General features: G+C 38.9%; 1 protein-coding gene across 1 annotated transcript in view; it reads right to left on the bottom strand.

Moving 5' to 3' along the window:
* TMEFF1 (transmembrane protein with EGF like and two follistatin like domains 1) overlaps positions 1–21296 on the bottom strand; it is an 84241-nt gene that overhangs the window by 30598 nt on the left and 32347 nt on the right. The window contains exons 3-5 of the mRNA XM_080819183.1: positions 19057–19186; positions 15454–15480; positions 13124–13220 (exon numbers count right to left, since the gene is read on the bottom strand). Of these exons, the coding sequence (XP_080675309.1) occupies positions 13124–13220; positions 15454–15480; positions 19057–19186 (254 nt within the window). The remainder of the gene's footprint in view (positions 1–13123; positions 13221–15453; positions 15481–19056; positions 19187–21296) is intronic.

Raw genomic sequence — 21296 nt, 5'->3', positions numbered from 1 at the left:
CCTGCCTCTCTGCCTACTTGTGATCTCTGTCTGTCAAATAAATAAATAAAATCTAAAAAAAATTAAAAAATAAAAAAATTTTAAAAAATAAAAAAAAGAGGTGGTACACAGGGAAAAAAAGATGAAGAGACATGGAAGACAGAAGTGACAGAATTTGGAAAACTTGGACTGGACCTCAAGAAGGAGTAAAAGGAATGAGGCAAGGGCAATGTTCTCAGCAATTCTTTGTCAAACTTTCGAAAACTAAAAAAAAAAAACTTATCTAAATATTCAAGAAGCCTGATACATTCCAAACAGGATAATTAAAAAGAAATCTAGACAAAGAGATATCACAGTGGAATTTTACAGCAACAACAAAAAAGAATATTTTAAAAGCAGCCAGAAAGAAGAGAAAGGTTACTTTTAAAAGAGGTAAGAATAAGAGGGACAAGTGTCTTCAAAAGCAATACTGAAGTCAAATTATTTATAGTCAGACAGTGAAACAATGCCCGCAATGTGCTGAGATAAAATAGAATTCTATATAAAGACAAATATCTTTCATGAATGAGGGTAAAATAAAAGTAATTTGGAAGAAGTAATAACTTAAGAGTTTGTCACCCAATGGCTATCAGTAAAGTTAATCATAAAGGCAGTTGAACAATGATCTCATAAAGAAGATCTGAAATGCAAATGAAGAACAAAAGCATAAATACATAGGTAACATTAACAAAGCTAGCCTTGCAGGGGCCCAACAATTTCACTGGTAGGTAAGGTCCCTTAAAATCTCGTACACATGTGCATCAGGAAATGTAAATAAGAACATTCAAAGCAGCATTACTCATGAGAACAAAAGACTGGAAACAATCCAAATGTCCATCAACAGTAAAATGCACTGTAAAAGTCCAAAAATTAAATTCAATAAGCAGTGAAACTGAATGAACCATGTGCATTCACATGAATGAATCCCAAAAACATAATTGCTAAGCAAAAGAAGGTACATAGAGAGATGATTCCATTTTATACAAAACTCAAAATCAATTAAGAGATTTATCATATGGGGTAAAACCACTTTAAAAGCAAAGAAAATGCAGGATGCTAGGTAGGTAGAGGAAAGCTGCAGTCAGGGAGAACATCAGAGGGCAGCTCTGATAATATTCTGATAATACTGATAATATTCTATTTCTGATTTGGGAGATAGGATTCACAAAACTTTGTTTCATTTTTGTGCATCAAACCAAGTGTGTAAGTTTTCATCCATTTTTAAATATATATTCTATTTCACAATTTAAAAATTAAGGCACCAGAAAAAAAATTAACAATTCGTATTTACTAAAGTCAGAAATGGCTTTTACATTTCAGCAGGCATGTGGGGATTGAGAATGTGACAGAGACCACATTTGCTCTGCAAAGTGTAAAATATTTATCATCTGGACCTTTACAGAAAATCCTTGCTGACCCCAGCTTGACAGAATATAAGTGACCAAAGTTGGAATGGCAATAAAAGAGAAAAAGTGGCTAATGAAAGATTATAGAGCTGTTTCAGGAATAAGAAAAGGCCCAGCAACAAAGGCAAGATACCATACCAATCCAGTGAGAAGAAACAAGTGATTCAGCAGTAGGCACTGAGCACAACTGTGACCGAGTGTAGAAAAAAGTTAGCATTCCTCGGTGGGATGGCACCACTGCAGGTCGGACTAAGAACTCTGAGAACGAACCATGGCTACTGTTCTCAATGGCACACGAGGAAAGAAAATAAAATTACTATGCCAAGGAAAGTCCAGCTCAGTGAAACCATGAGCAGAGGAGGAAAATATTGGACTCCAGAGGATGCTGATGCTACTGATTACAGCGATTACAGCTGTTTGCACACTGACAGCGATGCGGAGGGCAGGATGCCCAAAGCATAGGCGTGTGCACTAGGGTGGAAAGAAATCACTTCAGTAAATATGCCAAATTCAAAACATGTAACAACTATTTACTCTGCACCTACTGTGTGAGAATACTCACCTTTGCCTTACTTAATCCTGACAACAAATAATTATAAAAAGGGGAGATGAATATGAACAAAGGTAAAAAACCCAAGATCACAAGACATAAACACTTCAAGTTTTTTCTCAAGTCTTAAAAAAAATGACTTAAAATGAAATCACTAGGCATCAATTAAAGAAGTTAGAAAAAAAACAATGAAATATGTCCAGTGAAAACAAAAAAGAATGGAAAAAACAGAAGAATGGATACAGATACATGGGGATATAGATATGGATATGTAGATAGATCTCAGCAGAAATAGGAAACAAAGTTACAAAAGAAAGGATCCATAAGGCCAAATCTGGCCCTTTGAAAAGACTTTCATATCTACAAAGGAGGATAAATCCAAAAAGAGAGAAAAACCCATGAGGAATGAAACAGACTACATTCGGTGGGGATTATGGTTTAATAGGTGATGAAGGGTTATTATAAGACACTTTAAGACAGCAAGTTTGAAAACTTAGGTAAAATGAGTAACTTTTTAAAAATATTAACTATCGAATTTAATTGGAACAAGACATAGAAGCTGAATGGTATTTTATTTTTTTTTTGAATGGTATTTTAATCATTAAAGAATTAAACTGGTTGTCTGAAAACAAAAAAAGTTCTTCAAAGACAGTTTCAGAGCCAGGTGTCCTTTAAAAAGAAAATTTATGGGAGTGCCTGGGTAGCTCAGTCGTTGGGCAGCTGCCTTTGGCTCGGGTCATGATCTCAGGGTCCTAGGTTTGAGCCCCACATCGGGCTCCCTGCTCAGTGGGAGGCCTGCTTCTACCTCTCCCACTCCCCATGCTTGTGTTTCCTCTCTCGCTGTGTCTCTCTCTGCCAAATAAATAAAATCTTAAAAAAAAAAAAACACACAAGAAAATTTATGAACACATTCATTCCAATCATTCAATAAATAGAAAAATCTATTCTTTCACAAAGTCATCCAGAGAAGAGAAGGAATACTCCCTAACTCACCTTCTAAGGCCACATAAACTTTAAAAAATTCAACAAAAGTAACAGATTACAACTCACTGAATAAAAACGAATAAAAGAGGAAGTCTCATTCTTACGGCAGACTGAACACCAACCAGTACTTCACAGGCACAGATACTGCAATTATACAACAGCAGCAAGATATGATTTAAAGATAAAAAAAAGGAGCACCATGAGAACAAAGATGAGCTCTTAGAAATTAAAATGATAGGGGTGCCTGGGTGGCTCAGTCGGTTAAGCACCCGACTCTTGATTTCAGCACAGGTCATGTTCTTAAGGTCATGGGATCAAGCCCCGCATCGGGCTCCTGACTCAGTGAAGAGTCTGCTGGAGATTCTCTCCCTCCCTCCTTCCCTTCTTTGGCCTCTCCCCCCGCCGGGACCTGCTTGCTCTTTCTCTCTCAAATAAATAAATAAAGCTTTAGAGCAGAAACAAAAAACTCAAAAAAGGGGAGGTAGATAAAGTTGAAGAAATCTCTCAGAAGGCACAGCAAAATTTTTAAAAAATAGAAAATGGGAGAAAAAGTAAGAAATTAAAGGACTAGTCCAGGATGTCCAATAACTAAATAACAGAAATACAAATAGAAAAGAGAGGAAAGGAAGTCATCATCAAAGAACTAACTGAAGAAGGGGCGCCTGGCTGGCTCAGTCAGCAAAGCATGCGACGTTTGATCTCAGGGTTGTGCATTCAAGCCCCATATTGGCTGTGGAGATTACTAAGAAAAAAGAATTTTTTTTAAAAAAGCTAATTGAAGAAAGTTTCTCAAATCAGAAATAAGTAACTTCCTAAGAAAGGGTGTAACATTGTAAAATTCCACTATACTGGGGACCAAAAGATTCTACACACTTCAATAGAGAGAAAACATCCTACAAAAAGGATCAGGAATCAGAATGGCTTTAGGCTTCTGCAGCAATACTGGAAGTTAGAAGACCACAGAGCAATGCTTTCACAATTCTGAGGGAAAATTATTTCCCATTTAGAAGTATGTACTTGAGAAGTTATAAGTATTAGGTGTAAGATAAAAACAATTTCAGGGCGCCTGGCTGGCTCAGCCAGTGGGGCATGTGACTCTTGATCTTGCAGTTGTGAGTTCGAGTCCTATGCTGGGTGTAGAGATTATGTAAAAACAAAATCTTAAAAAAAAAAAAAACAACTTTCAAACATTAAGTCTCAAAAGTTTTTGGCCTTTTTTTTTTTAACATCTTGTACCTTTTTTCAAGAAGCTACTGAAAAATAGACTAAAATGAGAGAGTAAAACCAAGAAATAAAAACAAAAATACAAGAAGCAGACTATCCCATATAGAAAGGGAGGTAAATTAATTTCTAGGATACTTGTGGTATAACAAAAAATGTATTTGGTCTTTGTCCCCTGTTCCTGGCACAGAGCACCTAAAACCCTTCGAACTGTCTGATAGATCTTTTATATGCTCACTGTGGGACTCACTGTGGGAAGGAAGGGAGGGACCAGTCTGACAACAGAAATACCAACCACGGTAAAGTCAGAACTTCCACTTCCCACCCCAAACCAACCCACCTGACTTCTGGGAAGAGGGGAGAGAAAGAGGGATTGGAGATGGAGTTCAGTCACCAACGGCCAATAATTTAACCAATAATGACACCGCAATAAAAAAACTTTGAACAGGAGCATTCCAGGTTGGTGAACACACCCATGTGCTGGGAAGGTGGTGCACCTGATACCATGGAGACAGAAGAGAAACTCCTCAAGACCCTTCCAGACCTCGCCCTATGCACCTTGTCATCTGGCTGCCCATTTGCGTCCTTCACAATAAACAGCAAGTGTAGTGCTATGTGTCCTGTTTGCAAATTCTCAAGCCTGAGGGGAGGCTGTAAAAATCTCCAAACTGGTAGTATGCTGGGAGAAGATGCAGGGAACCTCACTGGCAGGTGGTGTCCTGTGGGTCTCTGCCTTCATTCTGTGTCATCTGGGCTAACTCCAAGTGGAGAGCATCAGAAGTGAACTGAGTCGTGGAACAGCTGGTTGGTAGAGAAGTAGAGAACTGGTTGTTGTTGGAAAAGATACAACACAAGTTAGATGCCAGGGTGACAGCTCTATACGAGGGCAACCAGTCCATACTGAAACAGCTTCACTCTGCACAGTCCTATCGATGGCTGTGATTACCAATTACTAAGAGGTCTAGTGCCCCTATGCCCTTCTTAGCCAGGGGACAGAATGCCCAGGTAAGCCTGCTCCAGACTCTGATCCACACTTGGCTCATCTTTACCATATGATGGTGAAGTGTCCCCACTCTTCCCTCCATGTCCTACTGCCTGACTCTGAGCACACTCATTTAATTGACTTCTGAGAGCTAGAGGTCAGCTCTGGCAAGATAAGAAGGAGAAAACACAGAGCAGGCCCTTCTCTGACCACGTTCCTGCCAGTCATCCATACATGGCAACACTAGAATCCTGCCAGATGTCTCCTCTATGAGAAGCCCTAGGACTCAGTCAAGGTCTTGCCCACTAACATCCCCTGAAGGGAATCTTGTAAACTCTTGGGAAACTGCAAGTCCGACTCTGTCTCAGAAACCATTCAATGTATCTTCTTTTATAAGCCTTCGTGCAATCATGGCACTACGGCCCTTTCTTTCTACAGCTGGGTTAATGCTCACACTGGTAATACAGCAATATTCTATTTTATACCCTAGGTGTTGGGTACACAGATGTAGTATTCTTTAAATTGTGTATATACGTATGCTATATTTTACAATAAAAGCTTTAAATAAAGCATAGATCAATATGAATAGTGTGTTGCCATCAGTTTTAAAAAAGGAAAGAAAGAGAATATGTGTACCTACTTGCTTATACACGCATAAAACAATCACTAGGAGATTAAATAAACATCACATGACTGCCTCTAGTAAAGACACCTGAATGGCTGGAAAATGGAGGCAGGAAGCAGACTTTTTACTGTGGAGCCTTTTAAAGCTTTTGAGTTTCTAACACCGCAAATTTCAAAGGCATGAATGCACACATACATAAATAAGTGAATTCAATGACTTCTATGATTTTTGCAAATCACAACTCTAATTCTTTAAAATAGGGATAATACTTCATAATACTGGTGAAAGAACCAAATAAGCTTTTGTAAAAAGCTCTTTGAAATCAAATACTATGTACATATGAAAGCAGTATTATTATTATTGAAAAAAATCTATCCTTTCCCTTCCTTTCTCTTCACTTTATACAAAAAGTGTTATTCCTTCCTGATACGGTAAGTTTATTTAGCAGTTAAGAAAACACTGGCTTAACTAATGTATGTGGGGATGCCTGGGTGGCTCAGTCAATTTAGCGTCTGCCTTTGGCTCAGGTCCATGATCTCAGGGTCTGGGATCGAGCCCCATATTGGGCTCTGTACTCAGCTGGGAGTCTGCTTCTCTCTCTCTCCCTTTCCCTCTCCCCCTCCCTCTGCTCATGCTCACTGTCTCAAATAAATAAATAAAATCTTTTAAAAAAAAAACGAATTCATGTGAAGTTATTTAGATTTAACAAACACCTATGATGCCTGCAAAAAGTTCAGTACAATACCAGTCTTTTTCATGTATATTAAATCCATACAATGACCCTGTGTGCAGTTCTAAGTTAGTAATAAAGCCCTGGTGTGAACAGCCATGAATTCAACAAAGACCTACAGAGGGATACTACAACCCAACCTTATGGCAAGTTCAACCAGTATAGAAATCAGCAAGACAAAGTCCCTGTCCTTAGGGAGCCAACCATCTGCTAGTGATCCCAACAGCATAAGTGCCACGCAGAGGTTATTTCTCAAGAACAAGGAACAACACAGAATAAGGTCACCTAACTCGTAGGGATTGTGGAGGAGAGCAAGGGAGGCTTTGGGAAGAGGCAATGACTTGTGACCTGAGTCACACCTCATCCAAGTCGAGAAGGAAGAGTAGGAATTAGATAAATAGAGATGGGACTCCAGGCAGAGGCAATAAGAGGCAAACTATCAAAGCGTAGCACATTATTCAGAAAACTGCAAAAGGTTATGGGGATATGGTGTTCTGCATTTTAAAAACAGACCTCTCAAAGGAAACCTTTACTGGCAGCTGTGTAGTGTTGAGTAGTGAGTAGGAAGGCTCTGTACTGTAGTAGGAAAGTATTTCTGGATGAGGAGCCTGCTATTGCTAACACTCAGCTTATACTATGTATAAACTAACATTTAATAGTGTTGTTTTCAGTTATCAGAAGAAAAAGAACAACCTGTAATTATTTTTCCATTATAATCTAAGGGGCCAGCATACGACTTTACTAAACCTAAATAGTTTTAGAAGTCTGTATTCTATATATCCAGAGAAGGGCAATGTTAAATGACAAAAAATTACTGTCATCTCTGATTAGGAAGAAATAAAGAATAGATAATGGAAGGAGAGGTACTTCTTTGGTTCTTTTTTTGAAAAGTCTATGTGGCATCCAGAAAGGAGAACATAATGGAGAAAACACATGTATAGCATCACTCTCTCGGCTTAAACCAGAAAAAAGATTTCCTTGCACCTACTGAGAGACTCATCAGACTGTGACACTGACCAGCCATCTGTGTCAAACAGAAAATGGCCCCATGATGGACAAACATGTCCAAGCAGGTAGATTAACTGTTTATCAATGTTGTCTGTCACACTGCATACCTACAATGATTCTCTGAGCAACTCTGAAATCTCCCATCACTCAGGGAAAGAGCATCTCCAAAAAGATTGACATCAAAAAGGCAGGAGAGCAGGGACTATTTCCACAAAGGGCATCACACACGAAGTTCAAAAGAAGTAATTCAAGGACTTTTATAACTCACCTGTATTGACATTATGCCTGATGATTCTACCGAATCTCAAACCATTCGTGGGTAGAGACTTAGGTCAGGACTATAAAGGTACTGATGTGAAGGAGTTTTAGGATTATCTGGCCCCACTGTCCAGACAAACAACTGATGGCCATCCTGCAGCAGTCACTTCAGCTTTGGCCAGATTAGAAATGCTGTTTAGAAAAGGAAGGGTTGCTACAAACATATGGTTCAAGAAATATAACGTGCGGTAAAGCAGGAGCTGTTTCCAAGTTTTACGACTAAGCAGATCTGGGCTGAAGCCTTTATTTGTTGGTGCAAGACTCTGAGGCTCTTCCTGCCTCCATTTTAGGAGCCCATACAGAAACAGGGGCCAGAAATTCAAAGCGGTTTGGAATGCTGAGCCCCCCACAAGAAGAGCAGCTGTTCTGCAGACTTCCACAGTACTGTGACAGACTTTACGGGAATGAGAAATAAAGTTCTGTCAAACACCTCCTCCCTCCCCCCAAAAAAGACTAAGCAGAAAGTCCATCCACTGTACTTCACAATGGTCACAACGGAAAACCAAAACCTCACCTAGGGGGGAGTCAAATTTCTTGGAACCTCACAACTAGCTCCAGGTATAAATTCAAAAGGGAAGCATCAATGAAGATAGCTATCACTAACCCATGTGAACACCAGAGTGTCACTGGAGAGTCACAATGTGCTTCAGGAAGGAAGAGAGGGGAAAAAGCCTTTCAGAAGCTAAAACCAATTTAAATTATAAATAAATTAGCCATTGAGCAAACAGATAAAATACATGCTTTATCTATTAATAAAGTCCATACACTTCACTCAGAAGAACCTATTTACTCTTTTACATTTAGAATTTATTCCTACATTAGACACTGTTCCTATAGGTCTATTATCTCCTATTCTGGGAAAGAAGAGAAGCAAACTTAAAAGCTGGGGTCATCTACACTCAGGTTCATTGTCAAAGCACCTTAACAGTACTCAGAAGCAGCAGCTAAGAACCCGAGGTGGGAGAAGAAAAATTATTTTCAAAGAACCCAAAACACAAAGCAGAATGCAGCCATAAGCTCAGGGACGAAGCAACCACCGCTGAGAACATCAGGGTGTACACAACACATTAGAAAAATCCCTTGTCGTTGGACCTGTGTTCTGGGCAACTGCAAGCCATTCAGCCTCTTCTGAGACCAGCTTCACTTGTAAAATCAGGATAATACTTCTTGCCACCAGATAGAACTGTCCTAAAGAGCTGAAAAAACAACTTATGTAACAATAGCTGAAAAATCTAACACACTATACAATATGAAACACTAAGACAATATATTTAAATAAATTTCCATTTAAATGGCTAAATAAAAAATTAGCACTTCTCTTAATAAGCAAAGAATTAAGTTACATGATACCACTGATCCCACAAAATGCCAGGGTTGTTTTCTAAAGTAGTAGAAAAAAAAAGAGAGAGCTTTAAAGCAAGAGATTTTAGCTGCCCTAGGAAACCAGATAGGGTATCTGGTTTCTTCTAATAGAAAACACATTTCAAAATGAGAAAAAATATTTTTAAATGAATATCCATACCTAAAAGATAACATGAAATATAATATACAATATGAATATAATATCAATTATAGTATCGAGGAATATTTTCCAAACTATAGGTCATAATCACTAGGGGATAAAGAAGTCAATTCTGGGGGTGCCTGGGTGGCTCAGTGGGTTAAAGCCTCTGCCTTCGGCTCAGGTCATGATCCCAGGGTCCTGGGATCGAGCCCCACATCGGGCTCTCTGCTCAGCAGGGAGCCTGCTTCCCCCTCTCTGCCTGTCTCTCTACCTACTTGTGATCTCTCTCTCCCTGTCAAATAAATAAATAAAATCTTAAAAAAAAAAAAAAGAAGTCAATTCTGGCATTTTTTAAGGAAATCGGATAGAAAATATGAGAGTGCCTCGCATTTAATAAAGGTAAGCATTATTTCATTCAACTTTGTTTGACTTAATATGTATTATTACCATGTGTATACATACACAAGTGCTAGGTCACAGTGTAAATCTCTTTCTTACATGGAGCTGTGGTTAAAAACACCTAAAAGTCACTGATATGAAACAGATAGGCATGTGGCCTTCTAGATGGCAGCTAAGGTGTAAAAACAAGGAATTTAAAAGCAGCCACTACTGAGTGTGACCAGAATAAAATAAGGAAAGGAAAGTAATCTCAGATGGGATCAGGTTGAAGAGGGCAGTGTTTTTTAAAAAGTCATCAAGCGGGACACCTGGGTGGCTCAGTTGGTTAAGCAGCTGCCTTCGGCTCAGGTCATGATCCCAGCGTCCTAGGATCGAGTCCCACATTGGGCTCCTTGCCCCGCAGGGAGCCTGCTTCTCCCTCTGCCCCTCTGTCTGCTTGTGCTCGCTCGCTCTCTCTCTCTCTGACAAATAAATAAATAAAATCTTTTTAAAAAATTAAAAAAATTTAAAAAGTCATCAAGCATCAGTCCTTGAAGTAGGAAAAGGAGAACAGTATTCTTTCTGGGAACCAAATAGGCTAATGGGGTTGGGGGGGGGGGGCTCTACTGGAATTTAGCAGAATCTGCCCCATAAAACCTCTGACTTTAATCCTTACTTTTCTCATCTGTAAAGTGAAAGGACTAGGCTAAAAGATAAATTTTAAGATCCCACTCAACCCTAACACTTTTTGATTCTGGTAGAGTTAATAATAATTAAGTCATGACATGAGTATTTATTTTATAACTAAGATTTCTGTATTTAATAACTATAGTTTTAACTTTTAATTAAAAAATTAAATAACATCTTCCTAATAAATAATGGGTGTTTTTATATAAAAATCAAGGCTGGGTGGCTACGGCTACATATGGACATCTCTCAGTTTTGCCTACTGAAAAGGTTTCATGGGCTGGGTCAGAGTTACCCTTAGGCAAACTAAACTATGCAGCTATTCACCTGGAAGTAATCATGAAAAACCCACAGAAGGTGCCCAGAAGGAGTTAAATAACCTCCATATAATTTCCTCGGTACTGGGGTGCCTGGATGGCTCAGTGGTTTAAAGCTTCTGCCTTCAGCTCAGGTCATGATCTCAGGGTCCTGGGATCGAGCCCCGCATCAGGCTCTCTGCTCGGCGGGGAGCCTGTTTCCCTTCCTCTCTCTCTGCCTACTTGTGATCTCTGTCTGTCGAATAAATAAATAAAATCTTAAAAAAAAAAGGGGGGGGCGCCTGGGTCGCTCAGTGGGTTAAAGCCTCTGCCTTCGGCTCAGGTCATGATCCCAGAGTCCTGGGATCGAGCCCCGCATTGGGCTCTCTGCTCAGCAGGGAGCCTGCTTCCCTTCCTCTCTCTCTGCCTGCCTCTCTGCCCACTTGTGGGATTAACCATTTTAGCTTAATCACTTACCTAAATTTAGGTAAAGGTACCAACTGCTTCCTTAATGTTTTCCCATTTTTGCACCAATTTCCTGGCCTGGACTTGGCTGCCTGTCCCAGTCTTCATGTTCCCTGGCTGGCTCCTCAGCTTGCATGCTCCTTTCTACCGGTAAGCTCTTCCCTGGTCTGTGCCCACTTCCTTATGCTTAAAGCCTGTTATCTGCAAAAATGTTGGTTGCAGGTCCTCAAACAGACACACAAAATGAATTTCATACCTGCAAGGGAGTTACTCTGACTGGGCATGGGGTACATATTATATTACGAGGTGATGTTCCTAGAAAGATGTATATTCTACTATAGAGATGTCATATGTGAGGCTGCCTCTGAGACTCAATGGAAACTGTTCTACTTCCAAGCAGAAGATCTCTATCTCTTTCAATTAAGGGATGAAAAATGAGAGCAGAGAAATGTCTAAAACAGGACTGGAGAGAGCTACCATCAAAGGAATAAAAACAGATCAACAGACCAAGCCAATCAATCAATCACTGACAACTATTTTGACTCTGAACACCTTCATAGAACAGTCCTGAACGAAAACACTAAAAAGAACTAAATCTCTACAAAAATAGACACACACACCCCAGTACTTCATCATGCCATACCATTAGCACAAAGCAAGAAGAAGAGCACATAACATCTCTTGTCTGTTCTCTCTGCAAGTCCATATCACTCATCATTTCTTTCCTGTTCTGCAGACCCACATCTACTTTGGAAAACATGTACTTCCCAATCAAATCACTCTGACTGAAATGGATGGACACATGTCAACCCAAGTGACCAACATGTAGAACCAGCAAATGCAAGTTTTGCTAAATTCACTTTTTACTAAACTTGTTTTGTGCCAATTCTCACCACCTTTAAAATATATATGAAGTAAATTATCAGACATTAATTTTACCATATACCACCCAAACAGCCAATTTTGAACCATAATCTTGAAAAAGGTGTGATCCTGATTTTCAAAACTCCCTATGGGCATTAATGCTAATTAAACCATATTACTACTATTCAGTGAAAGACCTGAATATGTATTTGAGGGCTGAATAAAACCTGGGACCAGAAAACACACAGTGAAAATATGTGTGAGTAAGGAAGAAAGTGCAAATCTCTATAAAATAAGTGTTTTAAACTATCCACTAAGGGGAAATTAGGGATGTGAAGATCCATTTGGGCTATAATGTCCTGAAGTCAGCATTAAAGCTTTTAGAATCAACTATGCAAAAAGCAAACACTGCGGGGAAATGAGAGGTTGAGAACGGGAATAAATAAACAGGAAGAAACAAACATAACTGTGTTAATGATGTCAGTATTGTTGCTCTTCACCCCATACCGTGTGAAAACTGGACAGACAATGCTATCCAGCTACAAAACCACCTTACTGAAGGCTGAATATGAGTGAGAAAATAAAACAACAACAGGTCAGTCTGTGCAAATGGGATTTCTAAAAATATTTAACTCATTACACAATAATTACTATATCTCAAATTCTGGATTTTCCTTACATGGAAATACGTGCAAAGTTTTTACATAAAAATGCAAGTTAAGAAAAAGAGAAACTTACTAACACTAGTAGAAAGTATAATGGTAGGAGAATTCAGAATAAAAGTATTTTTGAGGAATAAAATCGGCACTTAGGATAAAATATATAAAACTGTCAATAAAAATAAAGGTAGAGGTAAACCTAAAAAAATTATACATGGATTCTCATTCTAAAATACAATACTTTAACTTAAATAGCTATGATATTATATCAACATAAGAGAAAAATTAATACAAACACCGTTAAACAAAAAAATATAGAAGGCACACACAAAATACCTAGAACCAGGTTAAAAGATCCCTCTCTACAATATAATAGTGCTGATGATTAACTTCCAAGAAAGTGCATCCCTTTCCCTCAATCAACTCACCCAACATTTTCTGCATCTTCATCACACTCAGCTTTATATTTGCAAGGTCCACACTTGGAGTGTTTTCTGTGAACTTCTGCCCCTGACCCCTCCTCTTCTGTTTAAAAAGAAAAATTAAATTTTCAAGCAAAAGTTGGGTTCCTTTCCAGATAAGCTTCACGTTTTCAGCAGCCATTACCCTATTTCTAAGGAAAATATACCTGAGCTCTTGAAAATAATCACTTCTAAAATCTATCAATGCTTGTGCCCAAAAATGTTGCCAATACAGAGTACAACATAATCTATGAGGAAAATAAGTATTGGTACTAGCAAAACAATCCCTTAACCTATGTATAAAAGTGCAATATAGGTTTCGACAATTGCCTTTAGAAGAATTATCACATATTAAATAAGAAAGAGAAAATAAAACATGGGTAATAAATTTGGTCCAGTGATTACCCTACTGAAATAGAGTGTGTGATGCTGGTCAGCAAATAAATGATTAGATGCAACAGAGTGTAACCACTTCTTCACATCAGTTTCGAACCTGCCTTTCTTACTCTATTAACAACTAATTCCAGAATAAAAAATATATGTATTTATCTCCAAATCTGTGAAAGGAAAGGGGTCTCTTTATGAAAGACGCCTCTTTTTCTACTTTGCCACTTAGCACAGCCATAAGTACCCAGAATACAGAAGTGTGCGGGTCTCCTACGATCCAGCACAAAAAACCATGCATACCTCTAAGTCCCCAACTCCTATCTCACATTTAAGGGCTTCTACATTTGTGGGGCTCAACTAGAATGGATCCTACCCTGATCGTTTCAAACTGGGCAGGGAGCTCTGTTCTGAGGGCAATTTAGGGATTCAGCTTTCTCAAGGGATCTCCCATTCTGGTTTGGAAAAGAACACCTTATTCAGGGGGTGTCAATTAGTAAAGAAGATACCAAAAGGAAAAATCCATAAACCTAAAATGCCTCAGTTTGGTAATACTTCCAAACTTTCCATTTTTTAGTGTCTGCCTACACTTTAAGTAGAAATCTTACCCCAAATTCTTATGAACACTCCCCGATTCCAGGGAATCCTATGTATTTCTGAGGCTTTGGTACAGACACCACGAGCTCCCTTAAGTTTATGTACTAATCTGAACAAAGCACTTGGCCTTTCTAAACTCATACTCCCTAAAGAGAAATTGTCCACCTTACATCCTCGGAGCAAGACATCCAGTATTTACACTACTTACACAAATCTTGACACAAACCTTGACATACACAAAACTTCCACTTCTTTAGTATAAGAACAATTGCCTTACTGAATATCTGACCACAGAGATTAGACTACATGATCTCTCTTAAAATCTTTCCAGCTCTCAAGTCTAGAATTGATGGTCTGATGGTCCTTCACAAGTGATCATGAAGCTTCTGCTTGAACATGTCTATTTAAATCACATCTTATTATGGGATATAGGTTTAATTTTTTTTCCCCTCTGAAACTGTCATCCCATTTCTTCTATTCCCTAAAGTGACCTTTGAAGTGCCTTCCAACTCTGACATTTTAGGATTCTATGAAATGTGGAAGTCTGCAGTAAGGTTTCGATAGTATCAAAAGGATCACGATTGTAATTTTCAACTGTTTAAGTGCGAATTTTACTAGAGTAAGTTTTCTTTGAGTGGATCTCCACAGTATCTCCAGCATTATTTTGCATACCGTGGATACTAAATATGACAGCTTCATTACAGTTGACATAAATTAATCATTCTTAATTCTGATAATTTAAACTCTTGTTAAATGCTATTACCAGATGTTACTTTTTTAAACAGAAGTGATTTATATATCTGTAAAATAAAATTTTAAAACACAGATTCTACTACAGTTATTCTGCAAGCCTTCTCTTTGCCATGCACAACTCACTCCGGAGTTTTATAATCCTGAAGCTTGAAAATTCCTTAAGAGCAAAAATTTGTAAGCAAGGGGTGAGAGATTCACCAATACTCTGGTGCAACCCAAAATCACCTGTGGGGATGATCCCAAGGAGAAGGCACTCTGGTGCAATCTCAATTTTAATAGGAGTTACATTTCTGCTTTGTGTGTCAACAAAACTTTAGCGAAAATAACCGCATGATACAAAGTGCCTAGGGTTGCGAGTGATGGCTAAGAGTTTCTTTCTGGAGTACTGAAAATGTTCTAAAATTGATTGCGGTGATGAATGCATAACTCTATATACCAAAAGCCACTGCACTGTACACTTAAAAAGAGTGAACTGTATAGTATGTGAATTTTACCTCAATAAAGCTGTTCAAAACAGAAAATGACAGAAAACAAACATCCTTTAAGGGGTGCTTGAAACTTACCTCCTTCTCCAGATCCAGAGCCATTATCTGAGAATAAAAACAAACAGTGAATAGAAATATTTTTGCTGGAAATTTCATCTTATCCAATGGTAAAATTTCCTATCAAAAATCAAACTGTGATGGGGTGAGTGGGTGGCTCAGTCAGTTGAGCATCTGACTCTTGGTTTCAGCTCAGATCACGATCTCAGGGTTGTGAGATCGAGCCCTGCATTGGGCACCATGCTCATTAGGGAGTCTGCTTGAGATTCTCTCTCCCACTCTGCCTCTCCCCCAAACACCCACTCACACGTTTGGGCGTTCACTTGCTCTCTCACTCTCTAAAATAAATAAATAAATCTTTTTAAAAAATCAAACTGTGATAGGAATTCTCATGTAGCCTTTTTATTTTTTTTTTAATATGGAACCAAACTGTTCTTATATACCTATTCCATGTCTTTCTCCAAATAGAAATTCCTTGGACACACAATCATCTATACCTCATACATCTGTTGTAGTCCATTTAGGAAATACGCAGGTGCCTTGCGCAGAGTAAAGGCCAACAAACACTGTAAAGTAAATGGCTAGATAAAAGTAATTTTAATTAACTCACTTAAAAGGTAAAAAAAAATTAATTTTGTTAAAGCTTGAGAGGAATAATGAATAAGCTACTTTTATTAGAAAGGGAGGAAAAGAGCTTTGGGTCTTGCTCCAAAAATCTTAATGAAATCTGCGGACAAAGGTCAAAAGTCAAAAGGTAAGAAAAAGCCTCAAGGCTTAAAAGGGAAGAACTTCAGAGCTGAGGTTTTCAAATTGCTGATAAAATTAGCTTCGTCTAGGAAATTTAACCAGAAGGACTCTCACCAAGGTGTAGGTGAGACACTCATCACTAATGAAATTAAAGAGCCTCCCTTAACATTACCATCAAGAAGTCAGCCTAAAATGTAATTAATATGAAATATTTATTTTATAAATCCTAAAAAGGCCAACATATGGTGCAGAGCATGTTACAAAGAGGGTAATGCTATAGTATCATCAGCATGATATAGTAAAAAGCAGAGATGGCAAGTGATGAACTTGACACACTTTATCCAGCACTTTCGGGGGAGATGGGGGAGAAATATCTTCAAGAACCCACTTCAGTTCTTCACAGAGTTCCCCAGAATGGGAGACAATGCCCTTCATAATATCACTCCTTCCCCTTTAATCTCCTTCAGATAACGATCGAATTCCCAAAACATGGTAGAAACAGAAGGAGGAACTAGAAAAATACATATTTTTTGTAATGTCTACTGTAAAATCTTCGTGGGATTTTATAAAGTCTTAAATTGTATTCAATTTTGATTGATCATAAACAATTACATCTGAGTAAGTAAAGAGGAAAAGAAAGACTAGAAGAGCAGAAAAAAACACAAGAAAGAAGGGAACTCAACTTAAAATTGTTTTAGGACCAAACTTTTCTTAGGAAAACACTCCCTTTTTCCTTCTATTCTACATACATTGACTGGGTGCACATTAAGTGCTAGGCAACACGATAAATGCTAGGAATAAACTGATAAATAAGAAAGCCCCAGTGCATGAGATACTCACGCCCAACCAGTTTTCAAACCATCCCCAATTTTAATAAATATAATACCTCATCCCTTGCCTTCCCTTAGTGCCCTTAAAAATTCTTTAAAAAATTAAATACCATGACTCCCCTGATAATGAGATTGAATTCTTCTTGTAGATTATATTTTCATTGCACATGTGCCTTCCACCATCCACCCCTACCCAGGGACTAGGCTGTACCTCCCCAGGCAGGGCATACTGCCTTCCTGCTGAGAAGCAACTGCTCTGGCAGGAGACACATGTGTCAGAGAAACAAAATGCTAGGATATATACTGAGAGATAGGCACAAAGTAGGAACAAACTCTGCCAGGAGATGCCACGGAAGAAAAACTGCAAAGGGTAAAAGGGTAAAGCTCAACCTTAAAGCATAAGACAGATTTCAAGTAAACAAAAGGGAACGTTATTTCTAGCACCAGGACTAATAAAAAGACCAAATGAGATGAACAACACTGGCCCACCAAGCAACTAACAAGACCAATATAGCACCTCACAGCTTAGCTGATTCAATCCTCATTTAACAATCCCGAGATGATATCCATTTAACAGTTTAAGTAACTGGGGCTCAGAGGGTCTAAGTGACTTATCCAAGGTCATACAGTAAGAAAGAGCTGGAGTTAACATCCAGTCTTTTTTTTTTTTTTTTTTTTTTTTTTAATTTATTTGACAGAGAGAAATCAGAGCTAGGCAGAGAGGCAGACAGAGAGAGGGGGAAGCAGGCTCCTGCTGAGCAGAGAGCCCGATGCGGGGCTCGATCCCAGGACCCTGAGATCATGACCCGAGCTGAAGGCAGAGGCTTAAACCACTGAGCCACCCAGGCGCCCCAACATCCAGTCTTTTAACCTGTGCGGTGCTTTTTCCAATCTACCATCCTGCTTCTAATTTGGCATTATAAAGGGTTCTGTATTCTTTTTTAGTTTCTAAACCAAGTCTGTGAAACACAAGGTACTTAGAGAAATAGACGAGAATCACAATAAACAATAGTCTATTGGCCCAAGAACACAATTATTTCACCAAGCACCTAATTATCTGGTGTAGGGAAAAGAATTTGTCTTTGTCCAAAGACATGTCTGGTTTTTGTCTCAGCTTCTGAAAGGTAATCTATATCATACCTGATAGAAGTGTCATGTTTAGGGAGGGCACTGATCACATCAGATCTTAAGGTGGGGTTGGCCACACGCAACAGTCCTAGGGTGAAGGCTAGTCAAGCCATAAGGACCAACCATGTAATTTAGAGTAGGGGGACTTTCAGTCCTGTGGTATCAGTGGACCTGGAGTTTGAGATCAACCACTTAGACAATGGATCATTCATGCTTATATAATGGAGCCCCAGTAAAAATTCTGAACACAGGCACAGTAACATAAAGGGAAAGTAAAGAAATACACTGTATCATATAAGAAGTGTCTATACCTTTACTGCTAATCTTCATACAGTAATTCAAATTACAATACATCACCTGCATCCCTGCCCCAAAATACAAATGCAAGTAAGAAAATGACATTCATGCCTTCCAAAAATAATCGCTACCGATTCAGGAAGGAAAAGAGAAGGAAGAAATACAAAAAACTGGAGGAAGATAGGTGACAAAGACTGGCAGGCAGAAGAAAGAAGATATAAAAAGAGACAAGCTTGGAAAGAGACACATCCTGGGATGCCACTAATGGCTTTCTATGGATAGTCTCTACCCCTCCCCCGCACCAAGAAAATAAAAATCAACAAAACAGATCCCGTATCATTTCTCACGCCAGATCTTGTTCTATCTAATATTTAAACCATAAGGCAAAAGATGTGCAAAGTCCCCATGAAAATGGCAATAAGCATTAACAATGTACGAGATGTAACACAGTATTCGACCATCTGGGGTTAAAAAGCAACAACATGAAATGCTGACGAAAAAGAGCTCCCCACACAAATGATCCGTACATCAGTTCTGGGAATACACCTCTGACTGGAAATTTCCTTTTAGAAACCATGGTGGAATCATTTCTAATGTTTACTCAGAAAAATACCGCACATACCAGAATAGCATGGGCCTCTTGCTACTACTGTTATCTCTTTCTGGTGCTTACAAGCAGCCCTTCTGAGAAAGCATTCATTTTGATAAGTGTCCCCATTTGATCCACAGACAGGAATGTAATTTGTATGACACTGCAAAAGAAACAAAAATAAATTCTCAAAACTAGGCATGAATATTAATAGTTTATTTCATATTCATGAATGTAATATTATAGTATTGTGACTTAGTTCTACTCCAGAATATTTGTTCTTTTATTTGTTTTTTTTTATAAAAGAGAATTATACCACTTTCTCACACTTTTTTTCACATTTATAATGAAAATAATTATCAACTATCCACAAAAATAAGAATGAAAATCCCATGCTACCGACTTCATCTGCTTGCTATAAAGATCAAGTGAGGTAAGAGGGAAATTCTTGGCAATGTTTGTAATAAGCTAAGAAGCATTAACTATATAACGTCATTTTATTATTATCAAATTCATTTATTCAATACCTGTGGAATGCGAAGTCCCAAGGTAAACATTATAGAAAACAGAAAGAAATACATGATCTCCAAGTCCACCAGCATCCATGTGACTATGGACTAGTATCATCACCATTTTCCCCACCTGTAACATGGTAATTATAATAGCCATCTATCTAATAAAGTTGTTGTGAGGATTAAATAAGAGAAATCCAGGCGCCTGGGTGGCTCAGGGGGTTAAAGCCTCTGCTTTCAGCTCAGGTCATGATCCCAGGGTCCTGGGATCGAGCCCCGCATCGGGCTCTCTGCTCAGTGGGGAGCCTGCTTCTCCCTTTCTCTCTCTGCCTGCCTCTCTGCCTACTTGTAATCTCTGTCTGACAAATAAATAAATAAAATCTTTAAAAATAAATAAATAAATAAATAAATAAATAAAAGAAATCCATCTTTACATTTATATCTGGTCATAGTAAATTCCCCAAGTATTAGCTGGTTTTGCTATGCTCTCATCATTTCTGAGTCTTAGGTAGTTGCCCAGAGTCATAGCCATGAGTAGGAAACCTCTGATTTCCTACTCTAGGATGTGTGATGTACTCTAACCACTACACACTCAAGTTATTCAGCAGTGTCATTGTGTCACTCAGTGGTAGTGAACAGGAGGTTCGAAATAGTGCAGGCTGTGACCCCGAAATCCAACCTAACAAGCACATATCTTGAGCATGAGATGGAAGATGCAGACCTGCTGTTCTGTCAGTCTGTGTCTGGGGGTCTTAGTAATGTCTCATTATGTTATGGGCAAATGAAGGGATTTGGACAATTTTAACAACATGTGACTTCTGACGTGGGCACTGACTTAACCCAAGATCCTGACTCTACCTGAGGTCTGCTGCCTCCACACTGCTATCCTCACTGGGGGAAAGAACTCTCCCCTATACCTTCTATTTACCTGGAAGAACATGATCCGAAGTAATTCAGAAAGGTGCAAAGTGCACAACTCTGGAGCCACATCCATGCAAGCATTTGTTGTGTACCTACTGTGTGTCAGGAACTGTGCTGAATACAATAAATAAGAGAGTAACAAGGTTGGGATGGTAGATATTACGTGCCATCCTGACTAGGCCCCAGGGTGCTCAGATTCAATATTATTTCTGGATGCTCTATGACAGTTTTCTGGATGAATTTCCATTTGAATCAATGGACTGAGTCAATGTTGGTGGGATCATCCAATCCACTGAGGGCCTAAGTAAAACAAAAAAGGGGAGGAAAGGAGAATGGCTCTCCCTGCCTGATTTGGGACACGGGTATTCTCCTGGTTCTGTGGCCTTCAGACTGGGACTGGAACTATACTACCAGTTTTCCTGGACCTCCAGCTTCCAGAGAGTGGATCATGGGACTTTTCAGCCTCCACAATCAAGCAAACCAATCCCTTATAATATAAACACTCCCCCTCCATATCCCCCCCCATATATATACCATATATATTTCCTATTGGTTCTATATCTCTGGAGAACCCTAATACAAAGATCTTATAAGAAGGCATGACATGGGACGCCTGGGTGGCTCAGTTGGTTAAGCCTCTGCCTTCGGCTCAGGTCGTGATCCCAGGGTCCTGGGATCAAGTCCCGCATCGGGTTCCTTGCTCGGCGGGGAGCCTGCTTCTCTCACTGCCTCTGCCTGCCTCTCTACCTGCTTGTGTGTACTCTCTCTCTCTGGCAAATAAATAAAATCTTTAAAAAAAAAAAAAAAAAAAAGAAGGCATGACATCTAGCAAGAACAGAT

The sequence above is a fragment of the Martes martes genome, assembly GCF_963455335.1.
Source record: "Martes martes genome assembly, chromosome: 12".
NCBI classification, from domain to species: domain Eukaryota; kingdom Metazoa; phylum Chordata; class Mammalia; order Carnivora; family Mustelidae; genus Martes; species Martes martes.
This window is presented reverse-complemented; position numbering and strand designations above follow the sequence as displayed.